Source organism: Anomaloglossus baeobatrachus, chromosome 2, assembly GCF_048569485.1.
Source record: "Anomaloglossus baeobatrachus isolate aAnoBae1 chromosome 2, aAnoBae1.hap1, whole genome shotgun sequence".
In the NCBI taxonomy this organism is placed as follows: Eukaryota; Metazoa; Chordata; class Amphibia; order Anura; family Aromobatidae; genus Anomaloglossus; species Anomaloglossus baeobatrachus.
In genome coordinates this window covers 126,388,454-126,407,348 of record NC_134354.1, presented here as the reverse complement: position 1 = coordinate 126,407,348, position 18,895 = coordinate 126,388,454, and the positions used below count along the sequence as shown (strand labels likewise).

Here is an 18,895-nt window from a genome sequence, read left to right as displayed (position 1 = left end):
CCCACACTCCAAAGACATACAGATAGGGACTCTAGATTGTGAGCCCCAATGGGGACAGTGTTGCTAATGTATGTAAAGCGCTGTGGAATTAATAGTGCTGTATAAATTAATAAAATTTATTATTATTATTATTATTATTATTATTATTATTATTATTATTATTACTCTTTAAAGAGTCTTCCACTACTAGGACAGCCCCTTCTGATTCCCAATGTTTCCCCCAGGTAAAATAATAAAGCCTATACCATACCTCCCAACCGTCCCGGATACAGCGGGACAGCCCCGATTTTATAGTCCAGTCCCGTTCTCACGCCCGGGAGCTCTGTAATCCCGCAGTGTAGTGAGAGGCAGCTGCCACGCCCCCGCACTCTGCCGACCACGCCCCCTCCGGATGCAGGTCACACTCTCTGGATGCCTTCCATGGCATCTATGCTGCTGGGCACGCCGCTTTGCTGTCGTCCACGCCCCCTCTGAATGCTGGACACATACACTCCTCGGGATGTCTTCCTTGTCCCCTCCTGCTGCTCGCTCTATGCTGGCCACGCCCCCTTTGCCTGCCTCTTCTGCCCAGGATTCTCACATGTGACCAGCTCTCCACAGCGGCTGCTTCGTTTGTTCTGCAACTGAGGTAAGAGCAGCAGCAGGGAGAGAGCAGAGTGAGTGCAGGAGGGGAGAGCAGAGTGAGTGCAGGAGGGGAGAGCAGAGTGAGTGCAGGAGGGGAGAGCAGAGTGAGTGCAGGAGGGGAGAGCAGAGTGAGTGCAGGAGGGGAGAGCAGAGTGAGTGCAGGAGGACAGTGCAGGAGGACAGTGCAGAGTGCGTGCGTGAGGACAGTGCAGAGTGAGTGCGTGAGGACAGTGCAGAGTGAGTGCGTGAGGACAGTGCAGAGTGAGTGCGTGAGGACAGTGCAGAGTGAGTGCGTGAGGACAGTGCAGAGTGAGTGCGTGAGGACAGTGCAGAGTGAGTGCGTGAGGACAGTGCAGAGTGAGTGCGTGAGGACAGTGCAGAGTGAGTGCGTGAGGACAGTGCAGAGTGAGTGCGTGAGGACAGTGCAGAGTGAGTGCGGGAGGACAGTGCAGAGTGAGTGCGGGAGGACAGTGCAGAGTGAGTGCGGGAGGACAGTGCAGAGTGAGTGCGGGAGGACAGTGCAGGAGGACAGTGCAGAGTGAGTGCGTGAGGACAGTGCAGAGTGAGTGCGTGAGGACAGTGCAGAGTGAGTGCGTGAGGACAGTGCAGAGTGAGTGCGTGAGGACAGTGCAGAGTGCGTGAGGACAGTGCAGAGTGAGTGCGTGAGGACAGTGCAGAGTGAGTGCGTGAGGACAGTGCAGAGTGAGTGCGTGAGGACAGTGCAGAGTGAGTGCGTGAGGACACAGTGCAGAAGGACAGTGCAGAGTGAGTGCGGGAGGACAGTGCAGAGTGAGTGCGGGAGGACAGTGCAGAGTGAGTGCAGAAGGATAGTGCAGAGTGAGTGCAGGAGGGGGAGCAGTGTGCCTGCAGGAGGACAGTGCAGAGTGAGTGCAGGAGGGGGAGCAGTGTGCCTGCAGGAGGACAGTGCAGAGTGAGTGCAGAAGGGGGGAGCAGGGGAGAGTACAGCACTTGTCTTCTCAGGTCCCCCTGTACCTGCAATAGAAAAAGCAGAAACAGAGGGGACTCAGAGAAAGCAGCCAGAGGAGCCCTCAGTGCCCCCCCAGTGCTGCCATCCTGTGCCCTCAGTGCCCCCCAGTACTGCCAGCCTGTGCCCTCAGCGCCCCGCCGCAGTGCTGCCAGCCTGTGCCCTCAGCGCCCTCCCCGCAGTGCTGACAGCTTATGCCCTCAGCACCCTCCAGTGCTCCCAGCTTGGGCCCTGAGCGTCTTCCAGCCTGTGCCCTAAGCATCCCTAGGGCCAGTATGTATGCCCCACAGGCCACCACTGTCAGTATGTAGGCTCCACAGGCCCTAGTAATGTGTGTGCCCCCCCCCACTGACCCCAGTAATGTTTATGCCCCTGGTAATGTGTATGACCCCCCCCCCACAGACCCCAATAATGTGTATGCCCCCCCCCCACTGACCCCAGTAATGTTTATGCCCCTAGTAATGTATATGCCCCCTCCACTGACCCCAGTAATGTTTATGCCCCTAGTAATGTGTATGCCCCCCCCACGGACCCAAGTAATGTGTATGCCACCCGAGTAACATGGATGCCCCCAGTGATGTCTATGCACCCCCAGTAATATGTATACCCCCTGGTAACCCCAGTAGCATATATGTCCACCCAGTGCTGTCTATGCCCCTGTGCTGTATTTGCCCCCAGCCATCACACAGTGCGGCCTGCACAGCCACATACCCTGGAGGAGCTGGACGAAGACAAGCGGGGGAGGTGAGTAAGGCTGCTGCCGACTTCCCCATATTAATACCTCTAATGTGTCTGTGTGTATGATGTGTGTATGACTGTGTGTAGATTTACGTCTGTTTATGTGAATTTTGTGAATTTTTCTTCAAATATATGTGTGTACTAGCTGTACTATCGTCGGTCGGTCTCTCTCTCTCTCTCTCTCTCTCTCTCTCTCTGTCGGTCGGTCTCCCCCCCCTCTCTCATACTCACAGCTCACTGGCGTCTCGCTGCACAGCGTTCACACTGCTCCGGCGGCTTTTCCTCTTATGAAAATGCCGGCCGCTCATTATTCCATCTCATATTCCCTGCTTTGCCCGCCCACCAGCACCTATGATTGGTTACAGTCAGACACGCCCTCACGCTGAGCGACCGCTGTCTCACTGCAACCAATTACAGCTGCCGGTGGGCAGGTCTATATTGTGGAGTAAAAGAAATAATTAAAAAAAACGACGTGCGGTTCCCCCCCCCCCAATTTTGATACCAGCCAGGGTAAAGCCACACGGCTGAAGGCTGGAATTCTCAGGATGGGGAGCTCCCCAGCCTAACTATCAGCCAGCAGCTGCGCGGAATTGCCGAATCCATTAGATGTGCCAGTCCCGGGACTCTACCCGGCTCATCCCGAATTGACCTGGTGCGATGGCAATCGGGGTAATAAGGAGTTAATGGCAGCCCATAGCTGCCACTAAGTCCTAGGTTAATCATGGCAGGCGTCTCCCTGAGATACCTTCCATGATTAACCTGTAAGTTAAAGAAAATAAACACACACATCCAAAAAATCCTTTATTTGGAATAAAAGACAAAAAAAACCCCACCCTCTTTCACCACTTTATTAATCCCCAAATACCCCTCCAGGTCCGACGTAATCCACATGAGGTTCCGCGACGCATCCAGCTCTGCTACATGAAGCTGACAGGAGCGGTCACAGACCAGACCGCTCTCTATCAGCTCCACGCAGCAACTCTAGTGAGCCGAACGATCGGCGATGACGTCACTCAGGTTACCCGCGGCCACCGCTGGATCCTCCAACTGTTACAGCAAGTTGCCCGAGTGACTGAAGTGAGCAGCGCGATCAGCGATGACATCACAGGTGAGTTGCGGTCTCAGATGGAGGACTCCAGCTGGCCGCGGGTAACTTGAGTGATGGCACCGCTGATCGCAGTGCTCACTTCAGTCACTCAGGGGATTTGCGGTCACCGGTGAGTCCTTCACCGGTTGACCGCTAACCAGGACGCAACAGACAGAGCCACGGGGTGACAATGAAGTCGGGTGAAGTTCATCCGAGTTCATTCTCATCGCGCGACTCTGTCTGTGTCTGCTGTCAGCGGGCATGTAGCAGAGCTGAATCGACGGGGGAACGCACTGCCAAAAATGCATGCAAAACACATGCGTTTTGGATGCATTTTTTTTTTTTTACAAACACAGTGTTTACATTTCTCCAGTCTGCCAGAGGGTGCATTCTTTTCCGCACTGCGCACATACCTAGCTGAGGTCACACTGGCATATCACATGTGATGCGATATGCTAATGACCCTCGGCTCCTGCTGTGCTATGAGCGTGAGCCATTACACTGTGATCTGATCCTGCGATCGGATCACAGCTGAGGAGGAGAGGGAGGGATTAAGGATGTCAGGCGTTCAGTTGGGATGAGCCCTGGGCCTTGCTGTCTTTTTAAAGGCGACGGGATCAGCGGACGAGAGCACCCACTGACCCCTGTGTCTCTACAATTGGAACAATCAGAACAGTAAGTCGCCCGTATTCACTAATTCCTCCCATTAACCAAAAGCACAGTATTACAGATATTTTATCTAATAGAGCGGATCTGTCATGAAGTCTGCAGTTTTGTACACGGGGCAGATTTAGGGGAAAGATCTGCTTTAAAACAGAATTTTGTGGTCTAAAATATTCTAGTTTAAATGTAACACGGCCAAGTTTACATTTATATTTTAATTTACTACATAGAAATAAATCTCTGTATATTTTTTTAATTATTGTTTCTAAAACAATGATTGTCATTGCTAACTGGGCGTGGTTAGAGGCGTGGCCATGGGCGTGGCCTAAAAATTTGCCGCGACGCGCTCTGCGTGCCGCATACTTTGTCCCTCTTTCCATTGTTTCAAAGTTGGGAGGTATGCCTATACTCTCCTCCCGCACCGGCACCGTTCCAGCAGTGCTGCAGCTTGCATTGCAGGGGCTCACATGGGGTTGTGACATTACGCGAGCCGTGCGTCCAATCGGCTCTGGTTTCTGTCTCCCCACCTTCAGAACAAATGAGTTAATAAACAATAAGTGAGTGCTGCTGCTGTGCTCGCTCCCTGTTGATTGGTCATTTGGTCTGAAGGTGGGGAGACAGAAGCCAAAGCTGATTGGACGCAGGGCTCGCATGACGTCACAACCCCACGTGAGCCCCCGCAACCAGAGCTGAAGCTGGTATGGGAGGCGAGTATAGGCTTTATTATTTTACCTGGGGGAAACGTGTGGAATCAGAAGGGGCTGTCCTAGTAGTGGACAACCCCTTTAATGTTTCATTTTTCCTACCAACCGATAGCAGCTTTCAGTATTTTGCTGGGATACTTCAGAAACAGTGTTTTATATGTACGTGTATACCACAAATAAAAAAAATGAGCTGTTCCTCGCTTTTGCCTGTACTATCCGGTGATTTGAGATCCCATAATGTGCTGCACTTCGGACACTGGTGAGAAGTGGGCCCCTGTGCAATAACAATATGGGCACTTTGCAGTCCAATAGCTCATAATGCACAATTTCTCCTGGTTTGGAGGTAGAAATGGGCCCCTTGCCTCTTGGGCTGCACCAATGCTATGTCTGCTGACTCTGGATACAGGACAGGAGCAGAACTGTAAGCCTGATTTCAATGGGACCAGTAAAGAAAACCTGGTATAACTCAATCAGGACACGATACATAAGCCAAGTCTGCCCAGTTACTCCCCGGCATGTTTGCTCACACATGAGTTTCCTATTCCTTCTGATTTCCTATAATTTGCTGTAATTTGTGCATATTGTGCTCTTCTCACACCTTGTACAGATCAGCTTTAGCCGACCTCCTCTCTGTGCAGAAAAGGTAGATCCAGATTTCTCACTTTAGTCAAAACAAATTGTTCAGAGGGAAAATTCCACAGTGGTTAGTGTTCTAGTCTAAGTGGAATTTTTCCCCATGAAAATCTGGAAAGTGTTTTTTTTTTTTTCTTCTTCTTTTCCTTTCTGAGTTGGCCTGTTCTTTTCATACCACAACTTCTTTGTGTGTTATTTTTGACCAGTGTTTTTCTGCTCTGTCGTCTGTTGCCTGGTTACACTGGACCTAAACACCCGAGGATCTGTGTATTTATATATACAGCAGCAGTTTCTCCCACCGTTCCCAGCGGATAGCTTTCTTGGATTATCTCATATTCCTATTAAATTGATTTTTGTGACGATAAATACTTTGAGACTAGAATTATTTATCTGAACGTGGATATCCCATTAGGAAATTCACAACTGCAGGATAAAAGATTAGGTTGCAGGAGACCTTTATACAGGGGGGGATATCCACAGCGTTTAGGGGGCTGCATGGCGATTTTCTGACGGGGATACTTTGCGGCAATCTTTGGGTAAGCCCTTTATTGTAGGACAATGATACCTTGTTCTGATAAGTGACAGTCTCTTAGGGGTACTTCACACACAGCGAGATCGCTGCTGAGCTACGGTTTTTGTGACCTCATTAGCGATCTCGCTGTGTGTGACACTGAGCAGCGATCTGGCCCCTGCTGTGAGATCGCTGCTCGTTACACACAGCCCTGGTTCGTTTTTTTATTGTTGCTCTCCCGCTGATAAGCACACATCGCTGTGTGTGACAGCGAGAGAGCAACAATCCTGAATGTGCAGTGACCAGGAGCCGGCGTCTGGCAGCCTGCGGTAAGCTGTAACCAAGGTAAACATCGGGTAACCAAAGTGGTTACCCAATATTTACCTTCGTTACCAGCGTCTGCAGCTCTCACGCTGCCAGTGCCGGCTCACTGCACACGTAGCCGGAGGACACATCGGGTAAATAAGCAAAGGTTTGCTTATTAACCCGATGTGTGCTGTGGCTACGAGTGCAGGGAGTCAGCGCTAAGCGGTGTGCACTGGTAACTAAGGTAAACATCGGGTAACCATACCCGATGTTTACCTTAGTTACCAGTGTCCGCAGCTTCCAGACGCCGGCTCTCTGCAAGCGCAGCGTCGCTTCCACGTCGCTGGGGGCTGGTCACTGGTCGCTGGTGAGATCTGCCTGTTTGACAGCTCACCAGCGACCATGTAGCAACGCAGCAGCGATCCTGACCAGGTCAGATCGCTGGTGGGATTGCTGCTGTGTCACTAAAGTGTGACGGTACACTAATGGCTGTTTCCTTTCATGTCTGTTGTATTGCCCATAATAGTACTACCGTATTTAGTAGCTTCTTTTCTTATAACTTTATCTTGTGCCAGTCCCTGTCGATCCTCTCGAATATTTATGAAGAAATTAACAGGAATCTATCGTGTAAAAAATAAATCTCTATTAACCTGCAGATTGACCCCATCCCTACAGATTAATGGTGTGGGGTTTTTTTTTTTTCTTACATGACCTGTTCCCTTTAACAACTTGCAATTCCTCTTGTTAAAGGGGCGTGCCTCAGCAATCTGATACGGTCATCTGTGCATGGATGCACCTTACCTGGTAACACCCAGTTGTCAACTTACTCATATATTTCAAGGAGTAACAGAGGGAACAGCACAACGCAAAGCTCTACAAGAATGCTTCAGAATTGTTATTTAAAGGGGTTTTCCCAAGATCAATGTTAATTTTAAAGTTGATTTTTATCAATAGATCTTGGAATAATAAGTTCCATAATTGGATGTGTTTAAAATACATGTTCCTGTGCTGAGATAATCTTATACATGTGCCCCTGACCGTACAGGGAGATCGTCTTATACCACAGCTCCTGGGCCGGGGAAAACACAAGAGTATACATACATTACTGCACAGGATCATAGCTGATTCTTTTTGTGAGGTAAAGCATTTTCCTGCCTATTTTTTACAAATGTTTTACCTCAAAGAAAAAATAATTTGTGATCCCGTGCTGTAATGTTTATATACTTTTTTACTTCCTCCCCGGCCCAGGAGCTGTGGTATGATCAGACCATGTCCCTGTACGGTCAGACACAGCCATTACACAGTACATAGCAGGGGCACATCATATAAGAATATAATCAGCACACGAACATATTTTCTTTTTATCACATCCAATTTGGACATTATTTTTATCCCAAGATCTATTGATTTAAATTTAGTTTTGTTCATTGGAAAACCCCTTTATTGACGCATACAAGTACAGTATTGAAGAAAACAGAACGGTTAGAGGAGTTTTCAGTAATTACCATTGCAAATGTTGGTTCATAATTTTATATTTTTTTTTTTTAGCCTTGTTGATATAAAACCTATATAGACACATCTTTGTGTTTTGTGTTTATTTGTGGATCCAATGCTCCTGATGAAATAGACATGTGATGTGCAGCGGGCTGCTCGGCCTGTGTCACTGATTGACCCCAGACTCACTGCCCTGGATGAATGCATTGCAAATTGCTCTAGTACTTTGCTTACAGTATGAGACAGACGCATACTGTACAGATTCATGGTGGGGGTTGCAATTCAAAAGGATCATTGTCCCGGTCCTCAGTGGGACTTGTGTAGAAGTATTGGCTGGTGCAAAGCAGAGCAGTGTCTTCAGTCTTCCATTATTACAGTATACTATGCCTGCATGCCCTAAATACCCAGTTCCCAGACATTGTAAATTCTCTCCTATCCTCATACCGCCTGACTGGGATACTAAGGGGCCAAAGACAAAGGGATTGAATAATAATATTACAGTGTTAGACAAATGGCAACAAATCATAACCAAATATTAGCGGCATTTACAGTAATGATAATGCCACCATACTGATCCATAAGAGGTTGAGGTTAAAGTCAATGTGACCTCAGACTTCTGAATTCTGACACTCGCACTGTCATTTGACCGCAAGTATGCAATTTCCACATCTCTGGCCACATTCCGACTAAACTTACTTGGCTTTGCTAAATTCCCTTGTATTGAGCCAAGTCATGCATGTCTAGTCAGCACGTGACAGCATATATGCAAATTTGCATACTTGCAGTCACATGATCGCCAACTCTCGGCACCAGGGAATCCTCACCGCACGCGTGCACTTAAAATCTGCAGTGACTATAGAATCCTAACTTCAAGCCTCGACTACTCCTTTATCTAAACCACTGATAGTACCACGATACAATGACCATATAAAACCCCTGGAAAAAAAATTCTGGACTCGCCTGGCTCTGAGGATGTTCATTCAGTTGTTTACCTTTGTTTAAAAAAAGCAGATCACAGACATGGCACAAAACTAAAGTCATTTCAAATATCAATTTTCTGGCTTTAAGAAACACTAAAAAAATCATGAAACATAATGTGCTAGCCAGTAACGGTTACTTTTCAAGACCAAACAGGGGGGAAAAATTATGGAATCACTCAATTCTGAGGTAAAAATTATGGAATCATGAAAAACAAAAAAACACTCCAATACGTCACTAGTATTTTGTTGCACCACCTCTGGCTTTTATAACACCTTGCAGTCTCTGAGGCATGGACTTAATGATTGACAAATAGTACTCTTCATCAATCTGCCTCCAACTTTCTGATTGCTGTTGCAGAATCAGCTTTGCAGGTTGGAGCCTTGTCATGGACCAGTGGAGATCTGAGTGGGTGTGAGATAGATTGCTAGTTACTGCAAAGGATTATGGGAGTTGTGGTAACTGAACCCAGGAAATCTGGAGAGCGATTAACTCAATCAGAGGTGGAGCCAGAAATGAGGATGTGCTGCTAGAGCACGATAAAAGGTAATATTGCTAAAATAACATAATAGATGTGTGGAGAGGCACATATTAGTAAGATTTATGAGAGAAAAAAAAATCCGTTTTGGTAACTGGACAATTTCTTTCAGTTTCCTGTCTTGATGCTTTGATTTTTTTTCCTTGGTCTACCAGTATGTTTGCCTTTAACAACCTTCCCATGTTGTTTGTATTTAGTCCAGATTTTAGACACATCTGACTGTGAACAACTAACATCTTTTGCAACATTGCGGGATGATTTACCCTCTTTTAAGAGTTTGATACTGGAATCTTCTCCTTTGATTCAATTGACATCTCTCATGTTGGAGCCATGATTCATGTTAGTCCACTTGGTGCAACAGCTCTCCAAGGTGTGATCACTCCTTTTTAGATGCAGACTAACAAGCAGATCTTATTTGATGCAGGTGTTAGTTTTGGGAATGAAACTTTACAGGGTGATTCCATATTTTTTACCTCAGAATTGAGTGATTCCATAATTTTTTACCTCAGAATTGAGTGATTCCATAATTTTTACCTCCGAATTGAGTGATTCCATAATTTTCCCCCCCTGTTTGGTTTTGAAAAGTATCCGTTACTGGCTAGCACATTATGTTTTCATCATTTTTTAGTGTTTCTTAAAGGGAACCTGTCATCAGAAATTTCGCCCAAAAGCTAAAAGATTCCCCCTCTGCAGCTCCTGTGCTGCATTATAGGAAGGTCCCTGTTATTATTGTGCCCCCTGTGAGACCAAAATAAAGCCTTTATAAAGTTCTACCTTTTTGTATGCAGCTTCTGTAAATGTGACACGGGGGCGGGCTCTCTGCCGTCCCTTTGTCATGTGATAGGGGCGTGTTCGAAATACTATCACATGACAAAGGGACATCATCCCTGGAAGCAGCCCATACAGTCTAGCATCTACACTGAGCTCAGTGTGAATGCTGGAGAGGTTTGCGCGCTCACGAGATTATGGGCGGGTACTTGCTGATAACAGTCACAGTCCCGTCCATAATCACTTGCCTGCGCACACGTCACCAGCGGTCACACTGCTCAGTCCTGTGAGACTGGCACTGGGCATGCGTGGGGATGGCTGGAGCAGTGGGCGGTGCATCAGATATGGAAAGGAGCGATGGGGGCGGCATACAGGACCAGGGGGCAGAATAACGGACGGCAGAGAGCCCGCCCCCGTGTCAGATTTACAGAAGCTGCATACAAAAAGGTAGAACTTTATAAAGGCTTTATTTTGGTCTCACATGGGGCACAATAATAACAGGGACCTTCCTAGAATGCAGCACAGGAGCTGCAGAGGGGGAATCTTTTAGCTTTTGGGCGAAATTTCTGATGACAGGTTCCCTTTAAAGCCAGAAAGTTGATATTTGAAATGACTTTAGTTTTGTGCCATGTCTGTGATCTGCTTTTTTTAAACAAAAGTAAACAACTGAATGAACATCCTCAGAGCCAGGTGAGTCCATAATGTGTGCAGTGCAGGTTCCCACTAGTGACATTTTCATTGATCATAGTCATTCATTTTTCCTTTTCTTTTCCACCGCTGTAACCTCTTCTTCCATCAATAACACGTCTCTGCAAAATGTAACACACAGACATCTTTGCTTCACAGCTTTTCAAGGACCCTCCTGACATTCCTCCACCACTACCTAAACAACTTGTGCTGCCTTATTATAATTTCCCTGTGCCTTTTTTATTATTATTATTATTATTATAATAATAATAATAATAATAATAATAATAATAATAATAATAATCCCCCTTGACCCATTATAATGACCCCAAAACTTATGTATAATAAAAACACCACGGTACTTTGTAATAATAATGATGTTTTCCCTATAATTATAACGATCCATCATTGTGCAAACATATAATAACTTTCACTGCCTATAATTGTTATACGGCTCTTGATGGAAATAAAAGCCCCATAGAAAAAGTCCTATCCACGGCACAGTCAGAGAAGGGCGTATCTCGTAACATTTTAAGAAACTGAGAAGGATATCTATTGCGGCACTTAGAAAGTTTTTTGCACCTACTAAAGCCCCTAAGTCGTCTCAATCACTGATACCCCTTTCATGACTCAGTGTTATGCCACCACTTGATATGACCCACCACAGTATGATGTCCCACAGCACCACACACAGCAAGATTGTCACCACAGCCCTTCATACAGTATGATAATCACCACAGCACGCAATATTCATTATGAGGTACGCCACAGATCCCCACACTGTATGATGTCCATCACAGCCCCTAACATAGTTCATTGTACCCCATAGACCTCCACACAGTACAATGTTAATCACAGCCACTCCATACAGGATGATGGTCGTCCCCCCCCCCCCCCCCCACAGCCACTCCACACGGTTTGATAGATCCCTCACTCACTATGAAGATTCCTCATAGCTCTAATGCAGTATGATGGTCCCCCAACAACACGTCATATAGTATGATGGTGCACCTCACAGCCCCTTATATAGTATGATGGTCCAAGTCACAGCCCCGTATTTAAAATGGTCTACCACACTGCTGTCTTTATAGTATCATGGTGCCCCACAGCCCCCCAAAAGAAAAACATCCTTATAGTCACTTAATCCAGACTCCTCATTTTCTGCAGCGTCCGCCTCCTCTTTTATCCAGTATCGCAGTGAACGCTGGCGGCGCAATGCAGTGACCTCATCGCAGCGCCGATGTGTTATGCTTGGTGCCGGCCTCTGGCAGGCCACAGACTGAAAGGAAGTCTGCGGCCTTCCAGGGTAAGTGACTAAGCCTGTGGCTCCACGCTCCCGCACAACTGTTCCCAGTAAAGTCCTGTGGACTCAGATACTGTTAACACCATAGTGGACAAGCTGGCCCACGGCCGGACCGGCTCTCCTGGCATCTGCCAAATGGCCAGTCTGTCCCTGCCAGCTACTAAGCAGGAGATGCTAATCATCGCCATTGTTGGTTGAAACTATATAGATAAAAGGAATACCCTCCATATCAGAGGAGGATTGGACTGAGATCATTACCTTCCTACAATATGTTTTACTGGCAATTAATAACAAGAATATTCTGCCTAAATATGTGGAAACCTCTGTAGTGCACCACAGGGAACCTGTCTGTAGATTCCTGCTGTTTGAACCCCAGAATGAATCTGTGTCTGGCTGCACGATTGCATCTAGTTATATCATACTCTGGAAGCATAGTGTAAATAATCGGGTGGGAATTACTGTAGTCTGTGTGGCCCCCGGTCTGCTCACCTGTCCAGTGTCGGTCCACACATGGGTAAAGGAGAAGTTAATTGGCGAAGTCAGGTTTCGCCTTATAGTCAACCTGTTTTCCTTGAAACACCGTAGCATGTTAGAGTAATACATACCTGACTGTATTCTCCCCGCTGGCCTCGGATTATGCTGCTCTAATTATTAATCTAATTAATGACAGCTTCCCTTTAAAGATCTAACTATATAAATCTATAGATTAGCATTTTTTTCTTAGAAGTATGATAACTCTTGATGCATAGCTGCACCCACACAAACTGGTTCTACCTCAAGGTAATATTTTCTGCAGGTTTTCAGCATCCGGGATTTTATTGTAGAGAACTAAACGTGTCATTTGCATTTACTGCAAGAGCTGTGACTAAATACATACCGCTATATCTCTGCTGCAGTGCTAATAGAGGAAATCCCACAGCTCTTTGTTTAGCACTAAAACAAAAAACATGGGTAATATCTTCATTTGCTTTTTAGGCTGGTTTCACACTACGTCTTTTTAACATCCGTCCTTAACGTTATTTTAGCGGACAAGCGGATCCAGTGCAAATGCGTTTTCATTTCAATGCATTTGCAATGGACTCGCGTTAACATCCGTTCACCTGCGTTTGCGTGCGTTATAGTGAGGATCCAGTGACTTGCAGTTTTTTAACATGTTTCAAAAACGCTACTTGTAGCGTTTTTGAGCTCTGTCCAAATACTGCAAATTGCTGGATCCTGACTATAACGCACGCAAACGCAGGTGAACGCTGGCGTGCTGATAGACAGGATCCTGCTTTTGTACTGAGCATGCCCAGAAAGTACTGAGCATGCCCAGAACCAGTCTCGCGTGATCTGTCTGTCTCTCCTCCTCCCTCCCTCACCCTCTCTCTCTATCTCTGTCTTTCCCCCTTCCTCCCCTTCCTCTCTCTCCCACCTGAGAGCTGCGGACACTCGTAACCAAGGTAAATATCGCGTAACCACTTCTCTTAGTTACCCGATGTTTACGTTGGTTACGCGTGCAGGCAGCCCTGCTCCTAGCAGCTGCAGACACTCGTAACCAAGATAAATATCGGGTATCCAAGGCCGATGTTTACCTTGGTTACCAGCGTCTGCAGCTGTCAGAAGCCTCCTCCCAGTCTAGTTCCCCTCACTCCCGATCACATGACTCCAATGCCCGCCGCTAAACATCCAGTGCAGGATCCTGCAAAATAACATATGCGTTTGCATACGTTATTTGCTGTAAAAGCAGGATCCGTACTTCCGCTAAAAAAACGTTTTCAGCGGATGTTAAAAAGACGTAGTGTGAAACCAGCCTTAGCTGAATTGGTTTTGGCGATATACAGCGTCTTGCCTGACTTGATGGCCCAGTTGCACCTGCAATCCGCAGTCTATGTATTCCCACAAACGGTAACCTCAGTGCTTGGTAGAATAACTATTCTTATTTCGCATTCCAGTTTTTATCAGATAATTTTGGGGCCTTTTAGATCAGGAGAAGAAGCATGTATGTTGTTTTTCATGTTTTTATATAAATTAATATACAAAATATTTTTCGATTTCCTTTTTAGCTATGCAATAGCAGACAACTCTTACCGCTCCCTGCGAACAGAAAGAAAAGACCAGTGTATTCTCATATCTGGTGAGAGTGGGGCAGGAAAGACGGAAGCTAGTAAGAAGATCCTTCAGTACTATGCTGTGACTTGTCCTGCCAGCGATCAAGTGGAAACTGTGAAAGACCGTCTTCTGCAGTCCAATCCTGTTCTCGAGGTGAGAATGAGCGGAACGCCTCGTGTCAGCGAACTTATGCGGGATCCATCTATAGGGCGATGGACCATATGACCCAGGAGTTTCCTTCCAACTCTACCATTCTATGAGTCTGCAGCACTACATTTTCTGCCTTTATTGACGGGGGTGTCTGATGAAGACATCCTCTGTATTTCTTTGTCGCTCCATTGGGAGACCCAGACAATTGGGTGTATAGCTTCTGCCTCCGGAGGCCACACAAAGTATTACACTCAAAAGTGTAACCCCTCCCCTCTGCCTATACACCCTCCCGTGCCTCACGGGCTCCTCAGTTTTATGCTTTGTGTGGAAGGAGGCACACATCCACTCATGCATTCCCATTTTAGTCAGCAGCAGCTGCTGATGTTATCGGTTGGAAAAAAAGAGGGCTCCCACGGGGCCCCCGGCATGCTCCCTTCTCACCCCACTATGTCGGCGGTGCTGTTAAGGTTGAGGTACCCATTGCGGGTACGACGGCTGGAGCCTCATGCCGTATTTCCTTCACCATCCCTTGGGGGCTCTGGGAGAAGTGGGATCCTGAGCGGTCATCCAGGTACTGGGACCGTGCTCCGTCCGCAGCCCCTGTGTGGAATCTGCCGGACCGGAGTATTTTCTTCATCAGGGACCGGGCCCTGCATCTGTCAGGTACTCTGTGTCCCCATGGGGACGGTTTATGGAGCGCCTGGCACCCGGACGCTGCAAGGGCTGCTAGGCCGTGAAAGCCGGGGGACTTCCGCGCCGACCGCGCCTGTTTGTCGGCCGTGGTCATAAATTTAGTCCCCGGCTTCAGTTGCGGCCTACTTGCAAAATCTCGCCCCCGGACCTGTCTGTCAGGGTAGGGGCGGGACAGCCGACCGGACGCCGCCTGGGACACACAGCGGCTGCTGATCCGTGAAAGCCGGGGGACTTCCGCGCCGACCGCGCCTGTTTGTCGGCCGCGGTCATAAATTTAGTCCCCGGCTTCAGTTGCGGCCTACTGGCAAGACTCCCGCCCCCGGACCTGTCTGTCAGGGTAGGGGCGGGACAGCCGTCCTGACGTCGGCAGTGAGGGCCGGAGCATCCTGTATGCTTCCTCCCCCCTCTTTGATCACAATAGGGACCCCAGATTCCCGCACTTTTTCCTGGTGCCGCCCACCGCTCCACTCCCCCTCTGAGAGCTCCAGCAGCCATTTTTTTCAGACATTCTGCGCTGGAGAATCATCAGGAAAGAGCTCTTCACCGCTGGGAGACCTGGAGCAGGGAATCTGGAGGACACACACGCCGCTTTTTGGCGGTCGGTAAGCCACACCGGTCATCCGGTGCTGGTCCCCCTGGGTTGCCTGAATAGATACGTATTATATATCTTTATATATATATATCTCTGTTCGGCCGGGCTGTATACTCTTCCCTTATACCCTCTGTGATCACTCTCCTGGGACACAACAGCATGTCGTCCACAAGGAGCAAGAGCGCTAAGGCACAGGGTTTCTTTGCGACCTGTACCTCTTGTGGGGCTATATTGCCTGCGGGTTCCACCTACCCTCACTGTGAGCAATGCTCGACCCCTGTTACACTGACTCAGCCGGAGCCGCGACCACTTGTGGGCCCCTCGGCTCAGGTAGACCCCCATGCTACCACTGTCCAGGCGGCAGGGACAGAGTTTGCAGTTTTTGCTGAGAAGCTCTCTGAGTCACTTTCACAATCCATGGCTAAGTCTATGGACAAATGGTCTGCCAAGCTGCTAGAAGCCTTGCAGTCCAGACCGGTCCTTACACAAACCCAGGACACTGTTGGATCGGCGCCTCCAGGTCCCTCTCGGTCCACGCCGCAGCGCGCTCCCGGGGTGGGCTCTAGGTTTCACGTGGAGGACTCCTCCACGGACCACAGCCCCAGACCAGCTAAGCGAGCCCGCTTGGAATCCTCAGCTTCATCACGCTGCTCAGGTTCCCGGCTGGAGGACTCGCTGGAGGACGAGGCGGAGGTCGCAGCTCAGGGCTCTGACCATGACGTTGCCCTCAACCTTGATACACCTGAAGGGGACGCCTTAGTAAATGATCTTATCTCGTCCATCAACCAGGTGTTAGATCTATCTCCCCCGCCTCCACCTATAGAGGAGTCGGCTTCTCAGCAGGAGAAACACCAGTTTCGGTTCCCCAAACGTACACGGAGTGCGTTTTTCGACCACTCTAACTTCAAGGATGCTGTCCAGAAACCCAGAGCGGTTCCGGACAAGCGCTTTACTAAGCGCCTTGCTGACACCCGTTACCCCTTCCCCTCTGACGTAGTTAAGGGTTGGGCTCAGTGTCCCAAGGTGGATCCTCCAGTCTCTAGATTGGCGGCTAGATCTGTGGTATCGGTTGCAGATGGCTCATCGCTAAAGGATGCCACTGACAGGCAGATAGAGCTCCTGGTGAAATCCATCTATGAAGCCACGGGCGCGTCCTTTGCCCCGGCTTTTGCAGCCGTGTGGGCACTCCAAGCTATCTCGGCTTGTCTAACCGAGATTAATGCGGTCACACGTACTTCTGCTCCGCAGGTTGCGTCTTTGACTTCTCAGGCGTCAGCGTTTTCTTCATACGCCATGAATGCAGTCCTAGACTCTGCTAGCCGTACAGCGGTGGCATCCGCTAATTCTGTGGCAGTCCGCAGAGCCATGTGGCTGCGTGAATGGAAGGCAGAAAGGCTGCCGGAGGCACTGCCTCCAAGGCGGCCTCCTCATGACTCTTGGCATCCCCGAACCGCATCCTCGGTCGGTGGCAGGCTCTCCCGCTTTTGCGACACCTGGTGGCCACATGTTCAAGACCGATGGGGGAGAGACATTCTGTCTCACGGTTACAGGATAGAGTTCACCTCTCGTCCTCCAACTCGTTTCTTCACAACCTCCCCCCCCCCCCCCCCCCGCTCGGGCCGACGCACTTTTTCAGGCAGTGGCCGCTCTGAAGACAGAAGGAGTTGTGATTCCCGTCCCCCCTCAGGAACAGGGGCGCGGCTTTTACTCCAACTTGTTCGTGGTGCCAAAGAAGGACGGTTCATTCCGTCCCGTTCTGGACCTCAAACTGCTCAACAGACATGTGAGAACCAGACGGTTCAGGATGGAATCTCTCCGCTCGGTCATCGCTTCGATGTCACAGGGAGACTTTCTCGCATCGATCGACATCAAGGATGCTTATCTCCATGTGCCGATCGCACCCGAACATCAACGCTTCTTGCGTTTCGCCATAGGGGACGAACACCTTCAGTTCGTGGCATTGCCTTTCGGCTTGGCGACAGCCCCACGGGTTGTCACCAAAGTCATGGCATCCGTTGTGGCGGTCCTACACTCCCAAGGCCACTCGGTGATTCCCTACTTAGACGATCTCCTAGTCAGGGCACCGTCTCGGGAAGCGTGTCAACACAGCCTTACCGTCGCTCTGGAGACTCTCCAGCAGTTCGGGTGGATCATCAACTTTCCAAAATCCAAGTTGACACCGACCCAGTCATTGACCTACCTCGGGATGGAGTTTCATACCCAGTCAGCGGTAGTCAAGCTACCACTGGACAAACAGCTTTCTCTGCAAGCAGGGGTGCAATCTCTTCTTCAGAGTCAGTCACACCCATTGAGGCGCCTCATGCACTTCCTAGGGAAGATGGTGGCAGCGATGGAGGCAGTGCCCTTCGCGCAATTTCATCTACGCCCACTCCAATGGGACATTCTCCACAAGTGGGACAAGAGATCGACTTCCCTCGACAAGAATGTCTCTCTTTCCCTGGCAACCAAGACGTCTCTTCAGTGGTGGCTTCTTCCCACTTCTCTATCGCAGGGAAAATCCTTCCTGCCCCCAACCTGGGCTGTGGTCACCACGGACGCGAGCCTGTCAGGGTGGGGAGCAGTGTTTCTCCACCACAGGGCTCAGGGGACCTGGACTCCGAGGGAGTCTTCCCTTCAGATCAATGTTCTGGAGATAAGGGCAGTGTATCTAGCCCTATTGGCGTTCCATCAGTGGCTGGAGGGCAGGCAGATCCGTATCCAGTCGGACAACGCCACTGCAGTCTCCTACATCAATCACCAGGGCGGCACTCGCAGTCGTCAAGCCTTCCAGGAAGTACGGCGAATTCTGCAGTGGGTGGAAGCCACAGCATCCACCATCTCCGCAGTTCACATACCGGGAGTAGAAAACTGGGAAGCAGATTTTCTCAGTCGTCAGGGCATGGACGCGGGGGAATGGTCTCTGCACCCAGAGGTGTTTCGAGAGATCTGTCGCCGCTGGGGAACGCCGGACGTCGATCTCATGGCGTCACGGCACAACAACAAGGTCCCAGCATTCATGGCACGATCTCAGGATCACAGAGCTCTGGCGGCGGATGCATTAGTACAGGATTGGTCTCAGTTTCAACTGCCTTATGTGTTTCCTCCTCTGGCGATGTTACCCAGAGTATTACGCAAGATCAGGTCCGACTGCTGCCGCGCCATTCTCGTCGCTCCAGACTGGCCGAGGCGGTCGTGGTACCCGGATCTGTGGCATCTCACGGTGGGTCAACCGTGGGCCCTTCCAGACCGCACAGACTTGCTGTCACAAGGGCCGTTTTTCCATCTGAATTCTGCGGCCCTCAACCTGACTGTGTGGCCATTGAGTCCTGGCTCCTAGCGTCGTCAGGGTT

General features: G+C 49.1%; 1 protein-coding gene across 5 annotated transcripts in view; it reads left to right on the top strand.

The window, feature by feature from the left end:
- The window catches only part of MYO1C (myosin IC), a 207,211-nt gene that overhangs the window by 108,703 nt on the left and 79,613 nt on the right, over window positions 1–18,895 (top strand). For all 5 annotated transcript variants that reach the window (XM_075335325.1, XM_075335323.1, XM_075335321.1 and 2 more), the window contains one exon: window positions 14,065–14,263. In XM_075335325.1, the coding sequence (XP_075191440.1) occupies window positions 14,065–14,263 (199 nt within the window). The remainder of the gene's footprint in view (window positions 1–14,064; window positions 14,264–18,895) is intronic.